The sequence below is a fragment of the Dendropsophus ebraccatus genome, chromosome 15, assembly GCF_027789765.1.
Source record: "Dendropsophus ebraccatus isolate aDenEbr1 chromosome 15, aDenEbr1.pat, whole genome shotgun sequence".
Taxonomy (NCBI): domain Eukaryota; kingdom Metazoa; phylum Chordata; class Amphibia; order Anura; family Hylidae; genus Dendropsophus; species Dendropsophus ebraccatus.
Window position 1 is genome coordinate 49,168,079 of NC_091468.1, and position 24,696 is coordinate 49,192,774.

Below are 24,696 nucleotides of genomic sequence, written 5' to 3' on the forward strand. Positions count from 1 at the left end.
AGTATAATATAATTCTATCACATCATTTATTGTGGTCCTGGATTTGTCCTCTGGTTATGTAACACAGGCTGCCGAGCTGAGTTCTCCGCATAATATCCCGCTACAATCCTCGTGCCATTAAGACTCATTAAAAATCCTCATTCTCTGGTGATTTTTATAGGATGTAATACAAGCCATCAAGGAGACGGCATTTGAAACATCAGAATATCCTGTAATCCTGTCATTTGAGAATCATTGCAGGTACTCGGATTTATTTTCTCTGTGTGTTTTTCATGTGTTTGTGCAGCTCGTCCATTTATTCCCAGCTGCATCTTATTATCTGACCCTCTTATCCAAAAATGTATATTATTTATTTAAAATATGAAGATATATTGGGTGTAATACCTAAAAAAAAAAGTGTAAGTGCGGCCCATATATGTTTGGTCGGTTTTACAGCTGTTTTTTTTTTGTTTTGTTTTTTTTATAAGTGATGGAATTACGGATGAATCATTTTTTTTAAAACCTATTTTTATGCTGATCTAACAATTTTTAGAAAACCCCAGAAAACCCTTTTAACTCTTTACAAAGTGTGAGAGAGTGCTAGAGTTTGGCAAGTATTTCTGATGAACATGAACATTGCCCTGAGTGGGCATATAGAAGTTAAGAGGAAAGCTTGAAGGAATGGTGTGGTCTTTCCAGGATCGGGTAGCCCTCCATATGGAAAAAGGAGTTAAACCCTGAGCTTGAAATTTATTCTTTAGGCTATGTTCTCACTACGTAAAAGTACGGCCATTGTTGCCATCGGCAACAACGGCCATACTTTTTGCGGTGTGTAACATAGCCTATCTTCTATGGGATCCCGGCCGGAGCATATAAACATCGTATACGCTCTGGCCGGGATCCTGTACAGGGCCTCAATTAACTGACATGTCAGTTTTCACTGAATTGCGGCCGCAGAAAGACCTGTCAGTTCACACAATGAAGCAAGCGGCTCCAGCCGCTTGCTTCATTGTGTGCTGTCGGAGGTTCTGATGTGGGCGCGTGCCGATGCGCCCGCATCAGAACACTGCGGCCGGAAAGATTATTGCGGGTCACGCAACGGCCGGTCTCATACGTAGTGGGAACATAGCCTTACTGTACAAGCAGTATTACTGTAAAATAGACTACTTTAGGACCTTTGTGGTTTGGAGGTTCACTCCTATGTATGGATCAACAAAACACAGTAATCACTGAACTCAAGGAGAACAGCGAAAAAAAATTCCAATGAAGTACTCAATCAAGAGTCTCCACTGATGCCCCAAAAAATTTAAATCTGCAAAACAAGAGTCCGTGGAGCCTCAGTTACGAGTCTCAAAACACGGGAATAGCCAGATATCTCTAGCCTGTTGCCAACGGGGTGCCTCCATGATGGGGAGAGCACCACACCACCCTGATAAATAACCCCTTAAGTCCCACTCTGTTGCGAGTATTGGAACATAGACAGGGAAACAACAGGGTGGCCCCTTTTGTCAATGTCTAACTCAAGGTGCGAGTATTGCGATCATGACAAGGGCTTGCAAAGGCAGGCTTCCACCCACAGACAGCCGTTTCGGGGTATTTGCCCCTCGTCAGTGTGGGGTAGGATTCTGGCTAGTTGGGGCAATGACAAATCAACCAACAAAACACAGTAATCACTGAACTCAAGGAGAACAGCGAAAAAAATTATCAGGGTGGTGTGGTGCTCTCCCCATCATGGAGGAACCCCGTTGGCAACAGGCTAGAGATATCTGGCTCACTCCTATGTATGGATTTTTAATCAGTAGGACCAAATTTTTCTAGATCTCATGTATTGCTACCTTCTTTAAGTGTAATTTTTTTCCTACTTATTTCTTTCCCACTTTAACGCAATGGCTTAAAATTTGTACAAAATGCTTTATCAAATTGGGAATCACATTGAGAATAAGATAAAACCTACTTAGCTAAATCTGTTTTTAGAGCATCCTTACCATTTATTGTACTGTTGTTTAAATGTTGTTTTCAATAGAGTTTGTTTATGTATTTATTTATTTAGCTAGTTATATTTCTGTATTTCTGTATGTAAATATATTCATTATTTATTTAATTATTTTGTTATTTTTTGTATGTATCTATTTATCTATGTATCTTCTTTCTATTTGCTTAGTTTGTTAGTTTCTTTGTATAGGTATTTAATTTTTTTATTTAAATCTTTATTTACATATTCCACACTTAATATATGCACGGTTTGGTACAGAGTCACATTTGGAAATGCTATGGATTTCCGTCTTGTGTGAAAGCACCCTAAAGTTAATTAGTTGTAAGCATCATGTAACATTGTCAGGGCTGGGATTCATGTTAAAACTTATATTTTAGTAAATATCAACAGTACAAGATGTCCAAATACTGTGAAGAAATATTTGGGGATCTCCTACTGAAACAACCCCTGGAAACACATCCGGTAAGTAATCCACTGCTCCCTCTGTAACATGTTTGTCGAGGTAAAAAGTTGTCTCTTTTTGTTTCTTGTACTGTCGTTCACTTCATTGTAGAAGTTGCAGAGTATGAAGCTGAGAAATATCGTTCATTCCCACAGGAATATGTCACTGCATTCAACAAGCAAGGCAAAGGAAAGCATGCTCAGCTCACTCATGAAGTAAAAACCTTGAGCTTTACTGCCACCTACTGACACAAAAAATATTTTAAGATATCCATAGGAATGAAATGGCTTTGACGTGTCAGACTATACTGATGCATGCCGTTACATAATTCTTTGTACTTTGAAATTGTGTCATATGAGCCTTTTTTACTCGGGGTGCTGGGTCAAGTCCATAAGACTAAAGGCATGATTTACACTTTTATGGGTAAATGTACGGATCTTAAGACGTCCAATAACTTTCCAATCCTGCCCTTAGTCTTCAAGTACAGATTGCGCACAATCTCCACGCTGTGACTTGTTGTTGCACAGACACGTTTTTGTGGAAATTATGAGGCTTATGTTAAACATGATGCAAATAGATACCTTCCAGAGTAAAAAAAAAAAATAAAAAAATCCCAAAATTTTATTGTAACCTAAATTTTTGATTCTTGTACATCAATTATTGTGGATACTTGAAACCTAACCCACAATTTATTCTATGGAACCTTGTTGTTTAACAGAGTATGCACATTTTAACCATGTATATGATACAAAGGTCGGATATAATATGGGTGGATCAAGAAGGGGATGCAGTTACATTTAATAGATAATATTTTACAAAATATGTCATAGATGTAGGTTTCTTACCTAGTGGCACTTATCATAGAAACAAGTCAAATGTTTTCACCAGCTAGGGTCTGCATGCCGAGAACTCTGCCAATCACTGAAGCAGAAGTGCTCAGCTTAGTGCTTCCTCCTACATTTCTCTCCCCATTGTAGCAGACAAATGCTATAGAAGTCTATGGGAGTCCACCTTATGCAGCCAGCAGGGAGACAAGGTGAGAAACATTCTGCTGAGTCCATAGACCTGCTTGTTCTAGTAATCGGCAAGGTCTCAGCACTCGACCTATCACATTTTTTTTTACACATCTCTTATTTTTTTTAAATCACAGTAATATTTTAACCTCTAGTGTGTTAATATGATAGAACTTTTTTTTTTCATACATGAAGTACCTAGAGAATGCTCCATGTTTTTGAGGGAAATAAGCATGATGCTTGAAACATATGGCATGCAGAAGTTACTTAATATTGATCTTCCTGTAGCAAGTGAGTCTTAAAGTGATTGTCACCCCCACCCCCTTACTCTATGTGCAGTTCTCCACACTGTCCACAAGCTTAGATGCTGCACATTTGATATATACCTGTATAACACTTGTCTGTGTCTTCTTCCTTCTCTAAAATCAATTAATTTCATCGGTGGACAGTGTCATCTAGGCAGGGCTTCATGGCAGTTGGGCCTTCTCTCCAGTCTGGAGATGGGGCTCTACTGTTGTGAAGCCCCGCCTAGGTGACACTGTTAACTGATGAAGTGAAGTAAGAGTAAGGGGAGTGACAGTATCACCTTAAAGGGAACCTGTCATTACTTTTGTGCTGCCTGAACCACAAGTCATCAAGGCCGGTGAGGCAGAGAGAAGCCATCGGGGACCACCCTAATGACACAGTTCAAGCAGCATATAAGTAATGAAAAGTTCTTATTAAGCTGGCCATACACATTACATATTATATTGGTCGAAAGAAAGGAAGGGAAGTTGGTGTCACATGACAGCTTATTCCCCTTTTCTCATTGACCAAAGCACAAATTCCAAGTCAAGATAAAATGTGTATGGCCAACTTTAGCCTATTGGACTTTTGTGTAGACACTATGGGGGAGATTTATCAAAGGGTGTATTTAGATTGGTGCAAACTGCCCACAGCAACCAATCACAGCTCAGCTTCCAGCTCTGGTGAAAGGAAAGAGGAGCTGTGATTGGTTGCTGTGGCAAGTTTGCACCAGTCTAAATTTTACACCCTTTGATAAATCTCCCCCTAAGTCTTAAAGGAGTATTCTGGTGACCTCATAAAAAAATTTAAATGCATAAAAAGCATATAGGCGCACTCACCAATCCCCCACCAATCATTTGACACCTTTCCCCCTTGTTTAAACTGCTCTTAGCCCCACATTCAAAGTTTACAAATGATCCCAGTTTTACATCATGGCACCTGGCTGGAAAAACTACATCTCCCATCATACATTGCATCCTAACGTCAACAGCCCACCCACCACTGGCCTGTTTTGCTTTGGCCAGGTGATCCCTGATAGGTGGTAGTCAGTTACAGAAGACATGTTACAGTCTGCCTGTCCCACAAAAGAGACGGTGATCACATGTCCTGTGTCTCAGAAGGGGTGAGGGGGAGGACAGAGGAGTGGAGACAGAGTGAACCAACCAGTGAGGATTTTCAGCAGCTTCAGGGGGTGAGTCAGGATGTGTTGCAGAAAAAAGGCCCAATTCATGTACCAAAACCTATTACAAACAAGCTTAGATTATGGGTGGGGACTGAACAGGGTTAACTGTTTCCTAACCAAAGTACACCTTTAAATCTGACCGAAGCTATTAATACTCATCAGAACTAAACTCATTGGTTATGATTAGAGATGAGCGAACCGGGTTCGGGTTCGAGTCCATCCGAACCCGAACAATTGGCATTTGATAAGCGGTGGCTGCTGAACTTGGATAAAGCTCTAAGGTTGTCTGGAAAACATGGATACAGCCAATGACTATATCCATGATTTCCACATAGCCTTAGGGCTTTATCCAACTTCAGCAGCCACCGCTAATCAAATGCCAAAAGTTCGGGTTCGGATGGACTCGAGCATGCTCCAGGTTCGCTCATCTCTAGTTATGATGAATTAAAGGGAAGTTCCAAATGAAACAGTCATGTGTAACATTGAGACATCAATATGTCACAGTACTTATCCACGCATGTGGACCTGGCCATGCTCATTTACACTAAATAAAGGCACCATGTAATCTTTTCATCAGTAAAATAACCCACACTAAGTAAATAAAGAAATATGTGCTTGGAAGCATGGCTGTATTTATAGATCACACTGCCCTTTACACCCCTTTAAGGTAATTTCTCATGCAGATCATATATATATATATATATATATATATATATATATATATATATATATTATTATTATTTATTTTTTTAATATTGTTATACTTTTAACTACTTAACTGCTGCCCCCTCAATACTGCCGCCCTAGGCACAGGCCTTCAGTTGCCCGGTGACAAATATAGCCTTGCTTGAAATTTGTAATCAGAACAGCTATAAACCATTATATAGAGGGCCTGAGAGCCTGTTCCTATAGTTCAGTAGACCTAACAAAGGTACACTATGTTAATTTGTGCATATGCTGTAGATTCTGCCCTATAATTTATTTTCTCAATTATTTTTCCAAATATTTGTGTCTGTTCTAAGCACTTGTATTGCTTCTTCTGATCTACTGCATCATGTCTCCAGCATAGTCTTGATGATTTTGATATCTGAGCACTGACCTGGAGTTGAGTTTTTGCCGGTGCTTGGGCATACAGTATCTCCCAATATTCCTTAAACCATAAAAAGCTAAAATTACACTGATGAGCCTCCAGTCTATTCGGGCCTTGTTCTTCCACCACTTGTATGGAGAGTTGACCAGGGCCCCTCAGCTGGTAGACCACATCTGATTATCTGCTGTTCTGATTGGACATTGGGTGGTATGCCTGGGACGTGACATCACTTGCATTCTTCTTGTCCTGCTGATCTATTCCTTACACTGTAAACACAATATGTCTTTAGTGCATCTTTATAATTCTTTTTTATTTCCAGGTAGAGTGTTTCTTGTTTTTTTTACAATTATTTTTACAGTGATCCAGTCACCAGACTTGACACTTACTAGCCCCGCTTCATGTTATGTGCAAGCACATTTTGAGACCTGGAGTGAACTCATTTTAGTAGGCCTAAACTGTACATGTGAAGATTTGGGCCTTGTTCACATCACCCTAAACCATCCCCATTGTGGGTGAACGTAGGTATATAAATATGAATTTAGGCACATTCTGCACTGTGGCCATGGTGAAACCATAGACCTCCATAGACTATACATACAAAAAAGGAAAAAAGTAGATGGGGATTCAGCTCACCTAGGCATAGTCTTTCTTGCAGCAAGCATGTGAGATGGAGGGTGCACGGTTGTCCGGTGCTGGCCAGGCAGACGTAAATGGAGAGGAAGCGTGGTGGATTCCGGCACTCCTGACGTGTAGCTAAAACTTAACTTTTAATAAATAAACATTAAAATGCGATGTCACATAGCGGTCTATACAGTAGACTTCAATGGGCTCCCTGAAACAGTCACTTAACCAGATGTTTAGTACTAATGTGATGTATATTAATAAATCATATCACCAATATGCATACATATAAGGTGATAATCCCAATAACAATATCCTCATTGGTACCAAACTCTACTGTGTTACTCCCAGTGGTGCCAGTTCACAACATTTGTTGGGAGGTTGTGCATTTGTATGTATTTGATGTGAATTAGGGCCTACAGAGGCCTTACAACTTTACACTACTCTCTACAGTTGCACCCAGGACATGATAGCTAAGAGGACCTAGTGGAAAGTCCCTAAATTTCATACTATCTTTCCAACCTACCCTCTGCTCTACTGACTTGACTTTTATATGAGTTCTCTAGGGACAGATTTTTTTTTCATACCTGGCTGAGGGCATAAAAAAAACATAAAAAGATGTATTACTCACCTGCCCGATTCCTTGCAGCTTTTCCAACAGTTTCCAATCCCCACTTCTTCCTGTGACCTGTCATCCACACAGGAGCAGCCTGTTCAGCCACAGTACAGTCCTGCCCCAGTCAGTGACTGGCTGAACAAGCTGTGCTAGTGAGGAGGACATTTCACAGGAGTCAGGAAGCAGTGAGGACTAAGAACTGGTAGGAACAGCAGCTGCGGGAAATCGGGCTAGGTGAGTATTATTTTTTTTTATTTATATTTTATACACCTTCAGCCAAATATAAGATTTTTCCTATCCACATAACATGAGGAGGAGTTATGAACTGTCAAGACTGGTCACAGAACACCTTTAAACCTTAAAACATTGCAAATAGATAAAATGCCTGTCAATATAGTATCACCAATATATTTTGTAGGCACATATAATACGTAAATTTATATATATCTAGAAGTTGTTGCATAGGCTTTAACCTGCAGTATATGCAAATGGCAGTAATATGTAAAATCATGTGAATGGGCCATTCCACATAAAAAAAAAGAAAGAATAAGAGAAGAAAAGTGTGTTTTGTCTACTGGATTGATCCTATATATAGTGGCCTGTATAGTTACTCTCCTCACACCTGGGTCTTGTTCAGCTCCGGGTAGCACAGCAGGGGTTCCTGACACTATCCAGCATCATGACGTAGTATATGGTAGTGTACACAACATCATGAGGCTGGATCACTGGCATAGTTGGTTTCATCTGTTGTGGGATATTTATATAAGTGTCTGAATGAAGTTGGGGGGTCTGGTCTGAGGTCTAATATTAATATAGAGGTCTGATTTGAGGACTATCATTAATTTAAAGGTCTGGACTGGGGTGTGATACTAATACAGGAGTTTGATATTAATATAATGAGTGGCCTGATCTGGGGTGTGATGTTAATACAGGGAGTTTGGTGTGGAGTTTGATATTAATATAGAGGCCTGGTCTGAGGTTTCATATTAATATAGGAGTCTGGTCTGGGGTCTGATTTTATAATAGGGATCTTATCTGCCATGTGATATGGGGGGTCTTTTCTGGAGGCTAAAATAAATATAAACGTAATGTAGGGGTACTAAATATACTTAGGATCTGGCCTGGGGTCTAAGATAAGTATAAAGGTCTTTATTGGAGTTTGATACTAATTCTGAAGTTCTGAATACATTTACGGGTCTGGTCTGGGGTCTTACTCATTTTGTAGTCTGATCTAGCATCCGGTTCTCCATTAATTCAATTTTAGGTCTTGTCTGGTTTGGTCAATTCCTTATGTAGTCTGTTATAACGTTACTATTTATGTGTACAGTATAGCGTATAGTTTGTGTATAATTTGGCAGAACTATTTATATGTTACTGTCAATCCTACACTGGATGATTATCATGCGAAATATTTCATTCAAATTAGTTATACTACATTGTATATAAGAGGAAGGACGATTGTAAGTTAAAGGGATTGGCCACTTTATAGTAAAATTGCTCAGTGTATAGTATTAGTAACTGTTCTTGCTGTACTTACTGACAGCCGCTTCCTGTGAACATCATAGAGCTAATATCAGATTCCCCTCCTCCAGGCTGGGCTGCCCTGCTCTGTGGTGAGTCTGTCCATAAGATGGCCGACATGGAGAAGCATGTGACCTTGTCCTGCCCCCCAGTGTCCTGCATAGGCATATACAGGCACAGTGGTGGAAACTGGGGGCGGGGCATGGTCAAACTACTAATACTGTACGCTGAACAATTTTACTATGAAGTGGCTAACCCCTTTATTGTGTCAGTGTAAGTAGGGGGCACTCTAAATATTTGCCCCTAGCCACAGCTCTAGAAACAATTGATTGATGAATATAAAGGTGAGTCAGAAATTGGGAATCACAGTTGTTCTTTCTGTCTTCAGCCGTACCCACAGTCACATAGTGCACTCACAGAGTCACTTCACCAGTCTAGGCTATATATATATATATATATATATATATATATATATATATGCCATTGAGTGCTATGGGACAAATAGATGCAGTCGCACTGTATGAAGAGCTCCGCACGCCTGCATGTTTTGCACTTTTAGTGACCTTCATTGTGCGCAGTATAGACTCCAGTAACAATCAGTCTAATGGCGACCTTGGTGTATCTTTCTTGATCTTTTTTCAGCTGGATGCTGGGAGACCTTTACCTTCTCCAAATGACCTGAAAAGAAAAATTCTCATCAAAAACAAACGTCTGAAGCCCGAAGTGGAGAAAAGTATGTGTCCATATACTTGAGTGATTCTTGTTATGTGATTCTTTCCATTGCTTTGCAGAATTACTAGGCAGAGGCGTTATTGAAGATTCAGGGCCCCAATTATAATGCTTAATATATAGGGCTGGTCTCCTCATCGGCCCCCTTAAAGGGGTTATGGCACAGTTGTCCCCTTACCCCATTCTCTCACCCTGTTCTTTTGATGATTGATGATATTTGTATTGGCTCTGTGTCCTCTAGAGCTTTGCCATGGACAATGGACTATGCATATCCACCCCAATTCCAGGTTTGACGCTCGCCATACCTCCTCATCCTGCCTTGGGTTATTGGTTTTGTTGGTGTCCTCTGTTGGGACCCTATGTGTGCGTGTCTCTATGTTACCCTGTTCTTTTTCTGTTCATATACATTTTGTGTTTAAAAAATGTCAATAAATTTTTTTTAAACATTAAAAGGGTTATTCACCAAAAAAAGGTTTTCTTTTAAATCAAAAAGAATGTGCCAGAGGTTTGCAATTTACTTCTATTAAAAAATCTCAAGTCTTCCAGTACTTATCAGCTGCTGTATTTGCTGTAGGAAGGGATGTATTCTCTCCAGTCTGACACAGTGCTCTCTGCTGCCACCTCTGTCCATGCCAGGAACTGTCCAGAGCAGTAGCAAATTCCCATAGAAAACTGCCCTGCTCTCCAGACTGTAAATAATACAACTTTCTGCAGGACGTACAGCAGCTGATCAGTACTGGTAAACCTTTTTAATAGAAATAAAGTACAAATTTCTGGCACCAGTTGATTTTAAAGGATTTTTTTTTCTTTGGTGAACTTCCCTTTTAAGCTCTTGGGCCCAGAAGCAATTGCACCCTCTATAGTTATGCCTCTAATACTAGGCTACTCATATGGATATGGCTGTATCTATGTTTTCAAGGCCATCCACGGGCTGCATCCACCTCCTTCAGGCAGCTGTATCCACATACCGATCGTTCGAGTTTGTGCAAACCCAAACTTTCAGCAAGGTTGCCCATCTCTAATTGGCACATAGCTCTGTCTGATCAATGTTGATCACAAGTATGGATGGAAGGGACAGCAGTGCCACATTTTCAGTCGGAAAATATAAAATTGACTAAAAGATAACTCCAGCTTGGCTAAGAATTGTTGGATTCCATTAGGCTGAGAATAATTCTCTAACGTATTGTCATTAGCCGGATAACAAACATCCCTAACCAGAATGATCTGAACATAGTGCAGGACGACCCCAGGGAGACCGGATGTCTTGTGGATGCTCTTAGCGCCCATCAGCCTGTCTGTTATGTGTTTGGATTACTGCTAATTCTGCTAATGACTATATATTAGAGGATTGCACATGGTACAATTCCTTAGTATACTACCCAAGAATACCCCTAGCTAAAGGTAGATGGTAATTTATTGTACATTTATAGGCACACTACGTAAGAGAGGCACACTACGTAAGAGACCGGCCGTTCCGTGACCCCGGCCGGGTCACGGAACGGCCGGTCTCTGGCCGGATCATCTCGGCCGGTACTTAAGTACCGGACGGATGATCTTTCGGCCGCAGAGCTCTGATGCGGACGCATCAGCGCACGTCCGCATCAGAGCTTCCCATAGCCCACAGTGAAGCAAGCGGCCGGAGCCGCTCGCTTCACTGTGTGAACTGACAGGTCTTTCTGCGGCCGGAATTCACTGTCAATGTAAAAACAAAACTTTTGACATGCCAGAGAGAAACCAAAATGCAATGGAATCTGATTGGTTTCACTTTACACCATGTTTGATAAATCTCCCCCTATGTGCATAATACATAAGGCTGAATCTGCTCAAAGCTTAAATGTTCCATTGCTATTGACCTTCTACATTGCGTTCCATTTACTGAGGTGTAAGATGTAGATGTGAACTCCATCAGGCTTTGTGCTTTTTCTTCTGCTTTAGTTATAGGTACAGTAATATCCTGCCTAACCTCTTTGCTGGATCACTACCTGATCATGTATAATTGTCCTCTTTGTCAACAGAACAACTGGAGGCTTTAAAAAGTATGATGGAGGCTGGGGAGACAGTGGCCCCCGTCAGCATCCTTGAAGATGACATTGAGGAAGAAACTGAAAATGGTATTTATGCTGAAATATATTTATGGAAATTGGCTTTTTCCAAACAATTATTGTTTTACTATAACTTCTGTACAATACAGATATAATGTATTTTAGCACCCATATTACACCGCAATACTCGGACCTCCCAGTGTACTGCTAAACTGGAGTTCGTCTAGCACAAGATCCACCCGATCAGTGTATGTCAGGACCATGCATCCCTACTGAAACAAACTACACCACAGTACCCCTATAACCATAAGCATGCACTCTGCATCATTTTAAATCCACAGAATTAGGACGATAGAATTACACCCTAAAAGCTTGATCTCCTGGAGTTCTGGAGTACATGTACCATAGACTGAGAACCTACATCATCTTAGGAACCTACTAGGTTGATGATCTGTTCAGTAAGATTACAGAAGAACCAGTTATGTCAGTCATAGTATGGATGCTAAAATGTGTTTGTATTAGGCCCTTATCATATATGCCGGGCCTGTATGTTGGCTACATGGGATATAACATCTAGCCTGACGTCCCAGTTGACTTTAATAGAACATAGTCTACTTATGACTACATATTCTTTATTAGTGCAGGACTGAAAAACCTGGTAGACCACATTTTTTAGTCCCATGCTGATATGGATAAAGGATATGGCAGAGAATCTAGTCCACAACCAGATTGTGTTAGGCCTATTAAAGTCAATGGGTAGGTCAGGCTTCATATTAGCATCATGTTTTGTCAGATGTATAGCCAACATATAGCCCAATGTATGCAAAAAAAAGGTGGTGTCAATAGGACCTTACAGGAATCCAAAAGCAGCCTTACACTATGTTCCCGCAACGTCTCTTTTTAGCCGTTTGACGGCTGTCTTTTAGGAGGCCAAATAACAGCTGTTATTTTATAATGACCCTACACAGTCTAGTGTAGTTTAGACTAAACTTACACAGCTTAGTCCAATTTAGACCATCTATTCGTCACCCTACCTTACAAAACTGTGCTAAAAATTTTTGCAACTTGATACCACAATGTACACCATATCACCCTAAAGGGAATCTGTCATTTAAACAAACTTCTGACTTGACATAGCGACTTGTCAGAGGTTTATATCGTTCGGGGCCTGGGTGATGAGACCCTAGACAATCCTTAGAATGAAGGAGGAGACGCAAGCAACAGCGCGATCTGCTTCTTCATCTCCATCTCACTGCTAAAGTAGCAGTCAGCAGAATTATAATGGAGCCCTATGGAACGTCCGGCATTATAATTTCCTTCACCACTACTTAAACAGTGACTCGGAGATAAGGCGGCAGCGTGCATGTCTGCCCCTTCATTCTATCGGACCCTGGACCCCAACTGATACAAACCTCTAACATATCGCTATGACAAGTAAGAAGGTTTTTTTTTAATGATGCAAGGCACATGTTACTCTTCCTTATGGAGCATTATACATAAGTTTATGGCCAGAGACTAGATGTTTCAGCAGTGTCTTTGCTGTTTCCCATCAGCTGATCAGGAGGAGGAGGCCCATCCGGAATATAAGTTTGGAAGTGAGCTGTCGGCTGATGATCTGAGCCAAAAAGAGGCAGCTGCAAACAGTGCAAAAAAGGTAATGTCCACTTCTCTAGTGCTGTGATTTTTTTTTTTCACAGTGCAATAATAGGCTATGTTTTTTTTTTTTAAATGGTAAAAAATGGCTTTTTTTTTTTAATAAGAATGGAAAACAGGAGTCCGTGGAGCCTCGGTTGCGAGTCTCAAATCACGGGATAGCCAGATATCTCTAGCCTGTTGCCACAGGGTGCCTCCATGATGGGGAGAGCACCACACCACAGTGGTAAATAGCCCCTTAAGTCCCACTCGGTTGCGAGTATTGGAACATAAATAGGGACACAGCAGGGTGGTCCCTTTTTGTCAATGTCTAACTCAAGGTGCGAGTATTGCGATCATGACAAGGGCTTGCCAAGGCAGGCTTCCATCCACAGACAGCCGTTTCAGGGTTTTTTCCCCTCGTCAGTGTGGAGTAGGATTCTGGCTAGTTGGGGCAATAGCAAATCGACCAACAAAACACAGTTATCACTGAACTCAAGGAGAACAGTGAAAAAAATTCCAATGAAGTACTCAATCAAGAGTCTCCACTGATGCCCCCAAAAATTTAAATATGCAAAACAGGAGTCTGTGGAGCCTCGATTGCGAGTCTCAAATCACGGGATAGCCAGATATCTCTAGCCTGTTGCCACGGGGTGCCTCCATGATAGGGCGAGCACCACACCACCCTGGTAAATAGCCCCTTAAGTCCCACTCGGTTGCAAGTATTGGAACATCATTAGGGAAACACCAGGGTGGCCCCTTTTTGTCAATGTCTAACTCAAGGTGCGAGTATTGCGATCATGACAAGGGCTTGCCAAGGCAGGCTTCCATCCACAGACAGCCGTTGCCTTGGCAAGCCCTTGTCATGATCGCAATACTCGCACCTTGAGTTAGACATTGACAAAAAGGGGCCACCCTGGTGGTTCCCTATTTATGTTCCAATACTCGCAACTGAGTGGGACTTAAGGGGCTATTTACCAGGGTGGTGTGGTGCTCGCCCTATCATGGAGGCACCCCGTGGCAACAGGCTAGAGATATCTGGCTATCCCGTGATTTGAGACTCGCAACCGAGGCTCCACCGACTCCTGTTTTGCATATTTAAATTTTGGGGGGCATCAGTGGAGACTCTTGATTGAGTACTTCATTGGAATTTTTTTCACTGTTCTCCTTGAGTTCAGTGATAACTGTGTTTTGTTGTTTTTTTTATAAGAATGGCCATAAAAATACCATGATCACACATTGGTGTGTGAATCTAGCCATACAGATAAAACCTAGTTATTAGTTGTAAGCTTATTTCATTACTGTCATGTTGCACAGGGAATGAGGCAGAGTAAATGTTTAAGATTACCTGTACAAACAAAAGAAAAGTTTTTCAAGCTTAGAAGATGCCATGCCATGCAGACAGCTACACTTTAAAGGGGAACTATCCGCAGGTTCGTGCAACCCCTGCAGCTCCGTATCTGATGACCGCCCAGCTGTGCTCCTTGTCTCTGTCGGTCCCACCGTTTTTGTTCATTTTGATTAAAGTGAATGTACCATCAGATACATCACTTTGGTTTTTTTACATGAATGGATCGGCACCAGTGATGCAGGTGTTTTTTTTTTTTTTTTTGAACCACCACCCGGTTCCCGCGCACAGCGGCAGTCTATTCCTGAGCATCGGCCGTCATGAAGCACTGAGGGCTGGAGACGGAGAGGACATCCGGCAGGGTGCCGCTGCGAGGGCATAGGAACCAGTAAGCTTAGGTTCCTGCCGGCAGTGTAATTATTAATTTTGTCAGACTTCTCCTTGAAGTCTTTCCTAATGTGTTTTATGCCTCACACCCTCCACCATTTTTGGACATGCTCTATTTTATCAATATCTTTTTGTAGGTAAGGTCTCCAGAAGTGGACACAGTGTTTTATAGAGCTCTATACAGCGGGATCACAATCTTCCTCTTCCCACTGGTTATACCTCTAGCTATACAGCCCAGCATAGCATTATATATATACAGCCCAGCATACCATTAGCTTTCCCTACTGCCTGGTTGCACTGGTGACTCATTTTAAGGCTGTCTAAAATCACTACTCCTAAATCCTTCTCGTCTGAAGTCTTTGCCAACAGAGAACTGCCAATATAATACTCGGATAGAGAATTGCATTATTTTACATTTGGAAACATTGAACTGCAATTTCTATTGTTTTGACCGATTATCTAGTAAATCGAAACCGCCACCACAGTGTTGAGCAGGATGTAAGACATTCCTAGCTGCAATAAACGTCACAAATGCATCATTGCCTCAGATGAATCCATAACTAATAAATACACCACTCTTTTCTTCATTGCTGGGAGAACATATCTTTAATATACTTGTGTTTCTTTTTCATTTTTTAGGTAGTTGAAGATCCTGAGCAAGAAAACAATAACAAAAAGGTAAGAATACAATGTAAGGCTATGTTCAGACTATGTAAGAGACAGGCCGTTACATGACCGGGCCGGGTCACGGAATGACTGGTCTCTGAAAAGATCATCCGGGATGATCTTTGCAGCCGCAGAGTTCTGATGCGGGCGCATCCGTGCATGCCCGCGTCAGAACTCCCCACAGCTCACTATGGAGCAAGCAGCCGGAGCCGCTCGCTCCATAGTGTGCACTGACAGGGTTTTCTGCGGCCACTATTCATTGAATAGCGTCCGCAGAAAACTGACATGTCAGTTGTTTGCGGTGCCGCGAGGAATCCCGGCCGGAGCGTATACTATGTTTATACGTCCCGGCCGGGATCCCATAGGAGTCAAGGTAACATATATTTTCGTAATAATCACGGCCGTGGTTTTACGAAAATATACGTTGTGTGAACATAACCTAACTCTGCAATGGCTGAATGGTTAATGTTGTATTACAGGGTTCCTCAACATGTGACTTTCAAAACTATAACTCCCATTGTAAGACTATGTTCACACTGCGTATGAGTCCGGCCGTAGTGTGAACCGCGAATATACGCACGTAGTTTTGAGGTTGATGTGTTCGCTTGAAAGTATACTATATACGCCCGCACAATGCACACTACGTATGAGCTTACGGCTGGATTGTATGCGGAGCAGTGAAAAATGAATAGGACCATTGTTTGAGGACGGAAATGTTGAAACTCCATGCGGTCCCGTACGGAGTACTTATTTCAGCCAAATTGAACTTGATTTTTCGATCGAAAAGGTTCTGTGAGTTTTATTGGGCTGGGCGAAGATTTCCAAGTAAATGACCTGCCTCAGATCGCTTCGAAACAAGCTAGGGAAGCATAACTGTACTACAGTCGTATGTTCGCGGTTCGTACGCATCCGGTCGTATGTCAGTTTTTTCCACGCCCGTATTTTCAGCCGCACATGTACGGCGGCATACGAAATGCGGCCGGACTCATACGCAGTGTGAACATAGCCTCATGATGGATGTCTACTAAAGGATGTATGGGGAGCATCACCAAATACACAGACACAAGGATGAAATATAATCATTTTACTGCTGATAAAACACAGGAGGAGGAATTTATCAAGGCTGTATTTTTTCGTATATACAAAAGTTGCATATCTTTGTTTAGTGGTGGGTTAGCACAGAAATTCTGTCTGTCTCCCTACCCTGAGTACTACCCTGTTTCCCCCCAAATAAGACAGTATATTGCTTTTTGCTCACAAATATGCGCTATGTCTTATTTTCAGGGGATGTCTTATTTTTTCATGAAAAATTCACAAAAAAATGAACAAAAAAAGGAACATTTATTATATACTGTACAGTAGTTGACATCACAAACCAGCATAACCAGACATAACTGTGGTGGCGGAGGGTTGCGGAGGGGGTCTTATGGTCAGGGGATGCCTTATTTTGAGGGGGATGTCTTATTTTAAGCTATCCTTTAAATCCTCCACTATGCCTTATTTTGGGAGGATATGTTGTTTTTAGGGAAACAGGGTATGTCATGTTTCAGAGTCTCTGTTCTATTTTTTTTAATTATTATTATTATTATTATTATTATTATTATTATTATTATTATTGTCAAATTAACATAAAAGAAAAGTGCAAAAACACAACACAGTGTAACGCAATGCACATCACAACCACTAGGTGGCCACATATAGACAGCTATAGCATACATAGATGTGCCCACCTTCATCTTATTCCCTGTTGAAGAATCAAGTTTAATTTCACACATTAGTACAATCAAACATAAGATTATACAACGTGGTGGCAGAAGGAGTCATTAATAAAGATATATCTAACAGGGTACGTGAACGTGTTACTGGGAGTGATGATGGTTTACATGTCATGTTGTTACTTTTCTAGGGTGCAATAACCGCAGATGATGAACAAGCGTGGATGGCGAATTATAAATATGTAGGCGCCACTACCAATATACATCCGTTTCTATCAACAATGATCAACTATGCGCAACCAGTAAAATTTCAAGGTTTCAAAGTGGCTGAAGGTGATGTACAAACAGCCTGCTATTATAAATGTCTATATCTGTGGGCACCAAATGGAGAGAGCATTTTTTAGAGACATAAGGTTGAAAGGCCATACACCCCAGGTAGCTGTCAATTCACTTGGTGATAGCTAATAATCACCCTCACCTCCATACGTATACTTGGATAAGTCTAGCGTCCATGTGTTCTTATCGGCAGGGGCTCATTCTCCTTAACAATAGGGCTCAGATGTGTTGAACTGCCCATACCTTCTACCCGTGACATCTACATTAGTTGGTTGGCCGGCCAGCTCTGCTGAGAGTAGTCGTCATTTGTCTGATTTGTATGGCCACCATTACTGTTCACGCATAAAAAAAAAAAAAAAATCTGGGAAATTCTCTTGAGGTTTTTGATGAAGAATGATGTGTATGCTTTCTTTAATATGATGATCAGCACTATGTCATAGCATGGTAGCGAAGAAGAGAGGAGGGGGTGCTGTCTTGTAACTGGCCTGACAAGTGGGTGGGTGTTGTGGGAGGTTACAGATTTGAGGCAATTTATTGTTAATTGTTAAGTCTAAGGCTATGTTCACACTATGTAAATTTCATATTGATTAATTAATTTATTAATATGAAACTTACATTGTGCTGCCGTCTGTGGAATCACAGCCGGAGTGTATACACATAGGATCGCCAGCGGCCACACAAAAAACTGACATGTCAGTTTTCTGCGGCTGCTATTCATTGATTATCGGCCACAGAGAACCTGTTAGTTCACACAATGGAGAGTGCGGCTTCGGCCACATGCCATTGTGTGCAGTGGGGAATTCAGATGCGGACACACCCGTGTGCGCCCGCATCCAAATTCAGCAGAAGTGAAGTTCATCTGGCCGTTACTGCAGTAGCCGCCGGGATGAACTTCAGTAACAATGGCCGTTCTGTTACCCGGCCGGATCACAAAAGGGCCGGTGTTATACATAGTGTAAACATGGCTTAAATATGTGAATAGAAGAACATCTGTTTATGATTGGCCCTCTGAGACGGCTCTAAAATGTACCTCTTATTATATGTATTTTTATATGTATTGGATAAGATGATGATGTGGTGATGTATCTATTTTTGGTTTAAAAATCGAAAAGGATAAAGATATTCGATATTTAAAAAAAATTAGGGTTAAAGAAGTTTTCTGGTCCATCCACCTAAATTGAGAGAATGAGAAATAGCTGTGTGCTATAGATGGGACTCATCAACAGCAAATATTTATCTCTGAATGCAAAGAAGAAAACTTAAGCAATGTTGTTCTTGTTAAAGGGGTTATCCAGCGCTACAAAATCATGGCCGTTTTCTTTTAGAGACAGCCCCACTCTTGACTCCAGGTTGGGTGCAGGTTTTGTAACTCCGATCCATTGAAGTGAATGGAGCCTAATTGCAAACCATACCTGAAGTGGAAGAAAGTGGCCATGTTTTTGTAGCGCCTGATAATCCCTTTAAGGTCATCATGGCCTGCTCCATAAAGGGTTTAAAAAACAAAAAAAAACAAACAAACAGTAAATTATAAGGAGTGCATTTAGTTATTCATCCACTAGAGGGGGCTCTATGACAGCTGATAAATCTGAAGGCTTGCTTCTGCTGGGCATCTACAATTTTGCAGTGCTGAATGCTAGTTATGCTGTGATGTTACAGCCATTACACCTATAATTATGTATATTCATTTACAGTATTGGGGAACAATAAACATAGTATTATATTACTGAGTGTGAGGATTTAGCTATACTGTAGAGTAATTACATTTATTAACAATGTTATCAAAATGCAAAAAGGATTAACATATTATGTCCCATGGGCTTTACCTTTACCTCGTGTGCTGTATAGAAATTGTAGTTGTTGCTTTATAATGAAGAAATTTATATATGAAGAAATGAATTTCAGTGTTGTTAATATTCTGTATATTGTCTATATTATATTATATATAGTCTATATTATATATTCTACATTCTGTTATCTATATTTTGTATATTTACTGTCTATATTATATTATATATATTGTCTATATTATATATTATGTATTTGGTTGTCTATATGCTGTATATTGTGTAAAACATTACATAATAGAATATGAATTTCTTTTTTCTTTTCTTTTTAGAACGGAACATTCATTTTAACATGTCATCCTTTAATGAATCGGTGGGGTTGGGTTACTTAAAGACGCACGCCATCGAGTTTGTGAAGTATCCTTAAAATTTACTTAAAATGTGGCCTGCACTGCAACATATAGGGAAATGTTACATTGTGTTTATGGTAATTCCAGGAAATGCACAGGTCATGAAGTTTATTGTGGCTGCTTTATATGATCATGTTGTCATGTTTAGGGCTTAGAAAGTTAAAATGTAACTTTCAATAATAAAATGTGAAAAATATATGTACAAATGAGATGCCTTATACAATGAAAGACCTTATACAGTGACAGTGTTCCACTCCCTGACTGGCAGAGCAAGTCAGATTTGATTGGCAGCTGGGAAAGAAGTTTCTGGCTGTATCTGCCTTGTGCCTCAGGAGTAAGACCCGGTGCAATCAGTAACTTTAAAATCAGTAACCTCAATAGTTACTCCAAATGACAGTAATGCTTTATAGGGGAAGTCCAACGATTTTCAAAATTCGGCAGCTGGCAGGAGGGAGTTTGATTAAAAGTGCTAACTTACCTCTCCTCGTGCCTGTGGTGACCAGCCTCAGGACCCCCACCGGCCCTGGGATCTCACGATCCGTCACATCACGACCCGGCTAATGGACTGACCGCTCAGCCAGTCTGTGACTGGGGCGGGAAGCCACTTCAGTCACTGATTGCTGAATAGTCAGTCCATCAGCTGGGACAGGCCTTTTCCCCCGAGTCATGACATCATCACAACTCGGGGGAGAAAATGCCTTCCGGCGGGGGTCCAGAGGCCTGTCCAGTCGCTCACCACGGGCATGGGGAGAGGCAAGTTCTCACTTGTAATCAAATTCCCCCTGCCCCTGCCGACTACCAAATTTTATAGATCACCGGACTTCTCCTTTAGGGCAGCTTCACACAGGGCGGATCGCAGCAGAAATCTTGCTGTGAGTTTTGCAGAGAGATCTATTACAATCCAAGGTCCTGGCCGTTCCTATGTGAATACATACTTGTAGTGGATCTTTCAGACCGCTGTGAGTATGTAAATCCTCCGGCCCCTTAACCCACACACTGCCGGCGCATACATCACCCATCCTCAATCTGGCTCTGGCTGCACGGGGTCCCGACTTCCTGCTCTCCCACCCTGCCAATCAGTGGCTGCAGCTGGGCAACACACTGATTGGCAGGAGAGCAGGAAGCCGGGTCCCTGTGCAGCAAGCCGGATTGAGGATGGGTGATGTATGCGCCAGCAGTGTGTGGGTTAAGGGGCCGGGGGATTTACATACTCGCAGCGGTTTGAAAGATCCACTACAAGTATGTATTCACATAGGAACGGCCAGGACCTTGGATCCTAATGGATCTTGCAGGAAGGTTTCCGCTGCGATCCGTCCTGTGTGAAGCTGCCCTTAAGGAACATTTTAATTGTTGGGTTGAGTCCATTGAAGCCCACCATCTCCCCAGGGGGAGGAAATCCAGATTTGCAAAAAAGTACAAAAGAGTGGATAGAAGAGTGGAAATGGGTAATATAGAGTGATGAGATGAGGGGGCTAACAGATCGAGAAATTGAAGGAACTGTCAGGTTCTATAGAGGAAGCCTGATGATATGGGGTTGTTTTGCGGACACAGAAAACTGACATGTCAGTTCTTTGCGGCGCCGCATGGGATCCCGGATGGAGCGTATACGATGTGTGTACGCTTCGGGCGGGATCACATAGCAGTAAAGGCAGTGTTCCACACCGCACAAAGTACGGCCGTTGTTGCCAATGGCAACAACGGGCATACTTTTATGTAGTGTGAACATAGCCCAAAACAGGATCAGTGCAGTTAGGCCGGGTTCACACTGCATTTGTGGGCAGCCGTTTTGATCTGTTTTTTTTTTCTACTGGAAGTCGATGGAAAAATGGATCAAGAAGGATGCACACAAATGCATCTGTTTTTTTAAACGTAGTGTGAACCCAGCCCTACGTGACAAAAATCTACGTAACTAAGCATATGCTAAATAAATCAAGTCTAATTAATGAGATAGCCAAGAGGATTGTTTACAAAGTGATGGTAGTCTCATGTTCAGAGATATCTTGGATGGTGAAATATGGAGCTTGAGAGTCAAAACTTTAAAACATTGTTACATACAGTCTATAGTTAGGAACAGCACCGACACAGTAGGAAAACCTTCCCCTGGAACATGATCTCCTTCCCAACTCCCTAGGAGCAGACCTTTGCAGGCAGATGGAATATGTATTTAGCTATGTGGGGTGCTCATCTGCTAGTATACAGTCTCTCAATTCATAATATAATATAAAAAAAAATTTGTGCCACTCACCACCTAGTAGCAGTTCCATCATTCCTTTATTGAAAAAAAAAAACAAGACATAAAATGGCAGGTGAGATGGCAGTGTTAGCCAAACTGTGTTGCCTGTTGCCTGCGATTTTATGTCTTGTTTTTTTTTTCAATTACGGGTACAAACACACACGGCTTATACGCTGCGTATTTACTGCTGCGATACGCAGCAGATACGCAGCAGATACGCAGCAGATTAGATCTAAATAACTGAACACAGTATCAAATCTGCTGCGTATCTGCTGCGTATCTGCTGTGTGTGTTTGTACCCTAAGGAACGATAGAACTGCTACAAGTTGGTGAGTGCCGCTAATTTTCTTTTATATGATATTGTTACATACAGTATCTACAAATACACTATCTAAGAAATAATATTTAGATCCCTTTAATTAACATAATGTTGAGCAGATATGTGTTTAGAGCAAGAAATAATACAAGAAATCTATGGATGTCACTTTGTGACTGACTGTATTTGTATAATGGGTAATATGATGGAAAATATTACAGGACGCACCTTGTTGTTTGGTTCTGTTAATTTGTGCTTTCCTTAACAATATTCATAGCTATAACAAACGTCAGATGAGCCGCATCTACCCCAAGGGTGGGCGAGTGGATTCCAGTAATTATATGCCGCAAATTTTCTGGAACGCCGGCTGCCAGATGGTCTCTCTGAACTATCAGACCCCAGGTAGGATGCGTCGCCCAGTCAAGCTGAAAGCCAAGGAGGCGTTCGCTTTCTAACTTCCAAAACAGATGCCTCGAAAATGCCTCTGGCTTTTTTCTATTGGAAATGGAATACGCTGAAATGATATTAAGATGTTTACTGACAGAGAATGGAGTCAATGAGCAGTCCGGTTATATATAGAAGTGCTGTGTGTTCTGCATTGTAATTAGCGAATGTACAAGCCATGCGGCAGTAATGAGACTGGAATAATCTGTGATGTGAACGCCGAGAATCCTAATCCTGTCATACCCAGATGGGAGAAAAATATCCATTGTGTCTATAGATGACTTCTTCATGGCTCTTGTTATTATAGATTCCTGAAGATATGTCTAGGACCTTGTTTTCTATGAATAGTCCCATTAGAGTATTGGGAGATGAAGAATGGCAGCGTTTCCCTCAGTCATCTTGGAGGGATTCAGATGCCTTAGAGGAACTAGATGGATACGAAGTGTACTGCCATCTCATAATAATTTCTTAAAGGGGCTTTTTTCCACTGACAACAGGATAGGTGATGAATGTCTGATCACTGAGTGCTCCACAAGAGTCACCTTTGAGTAGAGCAGTGGCCGGACATCTGTGCTGCTACCTTTAACATACTAATGAAGTGATACTTACCTATCCCCGTGCTTCCACAGCAGCATCAACACTGCTCACCATCACTCTCCTGTCTTCTGTATCCCTCAGCTTCCTGTTTCGCCATGACCTGCTAGGAACTACCCGCTCAGCCAATCAGTGACTGCAGAGATGTCCCGCCTCAGTGACTGATTGGCTGAGTGTGCATTTCTGAGGCAGGTTGGTTGTGACTTCACGGGACCAGAAGATACAGAAGACCAGCGGGTGACTGTAAGCAGTGTTACTGCACTGTGGGGGCATGGGGATAGGTAAGTATAACTTCATTATTATGTTCCCACCACCTCCATTGGGGATTTTGTAATTTAAAGCTGTGGTCTCTGACCTATGGTTCCCCTCATTCATGGAACCAGAACTCCCAGTATTGCTTTGTATGCTGGGAGTTGTCATTTTGGAAACTCTATAGCAGTAGTTTCCGGACAGACAGAACGGACTCTCCCTAAGTGTTATCATCCTGCTTTAGCATGTCTTGGTCTTCTTTCTCCAAGGCCATAATATAGCCGCAGTTCAGCACTTATATAACATCTGTAAGGCCTGGAACTTCTGTGGTTGTACTGAATCTGACTTAGATTCTTGGCACCCAGCATGACAGATGAGACACCAAACTGGTCCAGAAGCCAGAACCTCCTCCAGAGGTAAATAAAAATCTGATGACAACTATTGCACAAAAAGGGATCCACCTGGTGATGCAAATGATGACAGCTTAGGGGGTCCAGTGTGTTGCAGGAGCTGTTAAAGTAGCCCCCTAATGCAGTGGGCCCCGTAGCAGCCGCTATGTCTGCTACAGTGGTAGTTACGCCCCTGCGTGACATGTTTCTTTATGGACACTGTATCTATTGACTGTATTTGTTTCCGCTATTATTTTATGCTCTCTAATTTTGGACTACAGCTTGTTTTGTTATATTCTTGAAAACTCAATGAAAAGCTATAAATACAAGAAGAACCTGATTATCATGCACCAAGTATATGTGGACCCACCATTAATTGGTTGTAGGGATTTATAGTGGTTGACCTCCTTTTCTTTTCTTTTTTTTTTTTCTATATTTCTGTCTATTTTTAACAATTTAGTAGTTCTATGTGATGAGCCAGTAATAGTTTCTTTTTTTCCTCTTGACAGATCTAGCAATGCAGCTAAATCAGGGGAAGTTTGAGTACAATGGATCCTGTGGGTAAGTTATATTATCTTATTGGATTAATAACCTGACATGTACTTTAGAGTTTACCCTTTTATATGTATGTATTGCATTTTCTTTCTTTTTTAAATATGCTTTTGTGTTTAGAGATTTT

At 41.4% G+C, this 24,696-nt stretch overlaps 1 protein-coding gene across 5 annotated transcripts in view; it reads left to right on the plus strand.

The window, feature by feature from the left end:
• The window catches only part of PLCB4 (phospholipase C beta 4), a 271,807-nt gene that overhangs the window by 199,033 nt on the left and 48,078 nt on the right, over positions 1–24,696 (plus strand). For 4 of the 5 annotated variants that reach the window (XM_069955430.1, XM_069955434.1, XM_069955431.1 and 1 more), the window contains 11 exons: positions 161–240; positions 2,350–2,434; positions 2,570–2,629; positions 9,386–9,476; positions 11,488–11,583; positions 13,068–13,168; positions 15,521–15,559; positions 17,454–17,595; positions 19,715–19,799; positions 22,619–22,743; positions 24,527–24,578. In XM_069955430.1, the coding sequence (XP_069811531.1) occupies positions 161–240; positions 2,350–2,434; positions 2,570–2,629; positions 9,386–9,476; positions 11,488–11,583; positions 13,068–13,168; positions 15,521–15,559; positions 17,454–17,595; positions 19,715–19,799; positions 22,619–22,743; positions 24,527–24,578 (956 nt within the window). The remainder of the gene's footprint in view (positions 1–160; positions 241–2,349; positions 2,435–2,569; positions 2,630–9,385; positions 9,477–11,487; positions 11,584–13,067; positions 13,169–15,520; positions 15,560–17,453; positions 17,596–19,714; positions 19,800–22,618; positions 22,744–24,526; positions 24,579–24,696) is intronic. The other variant, XM_069955433.1, reaches the window with a different exon arrangement.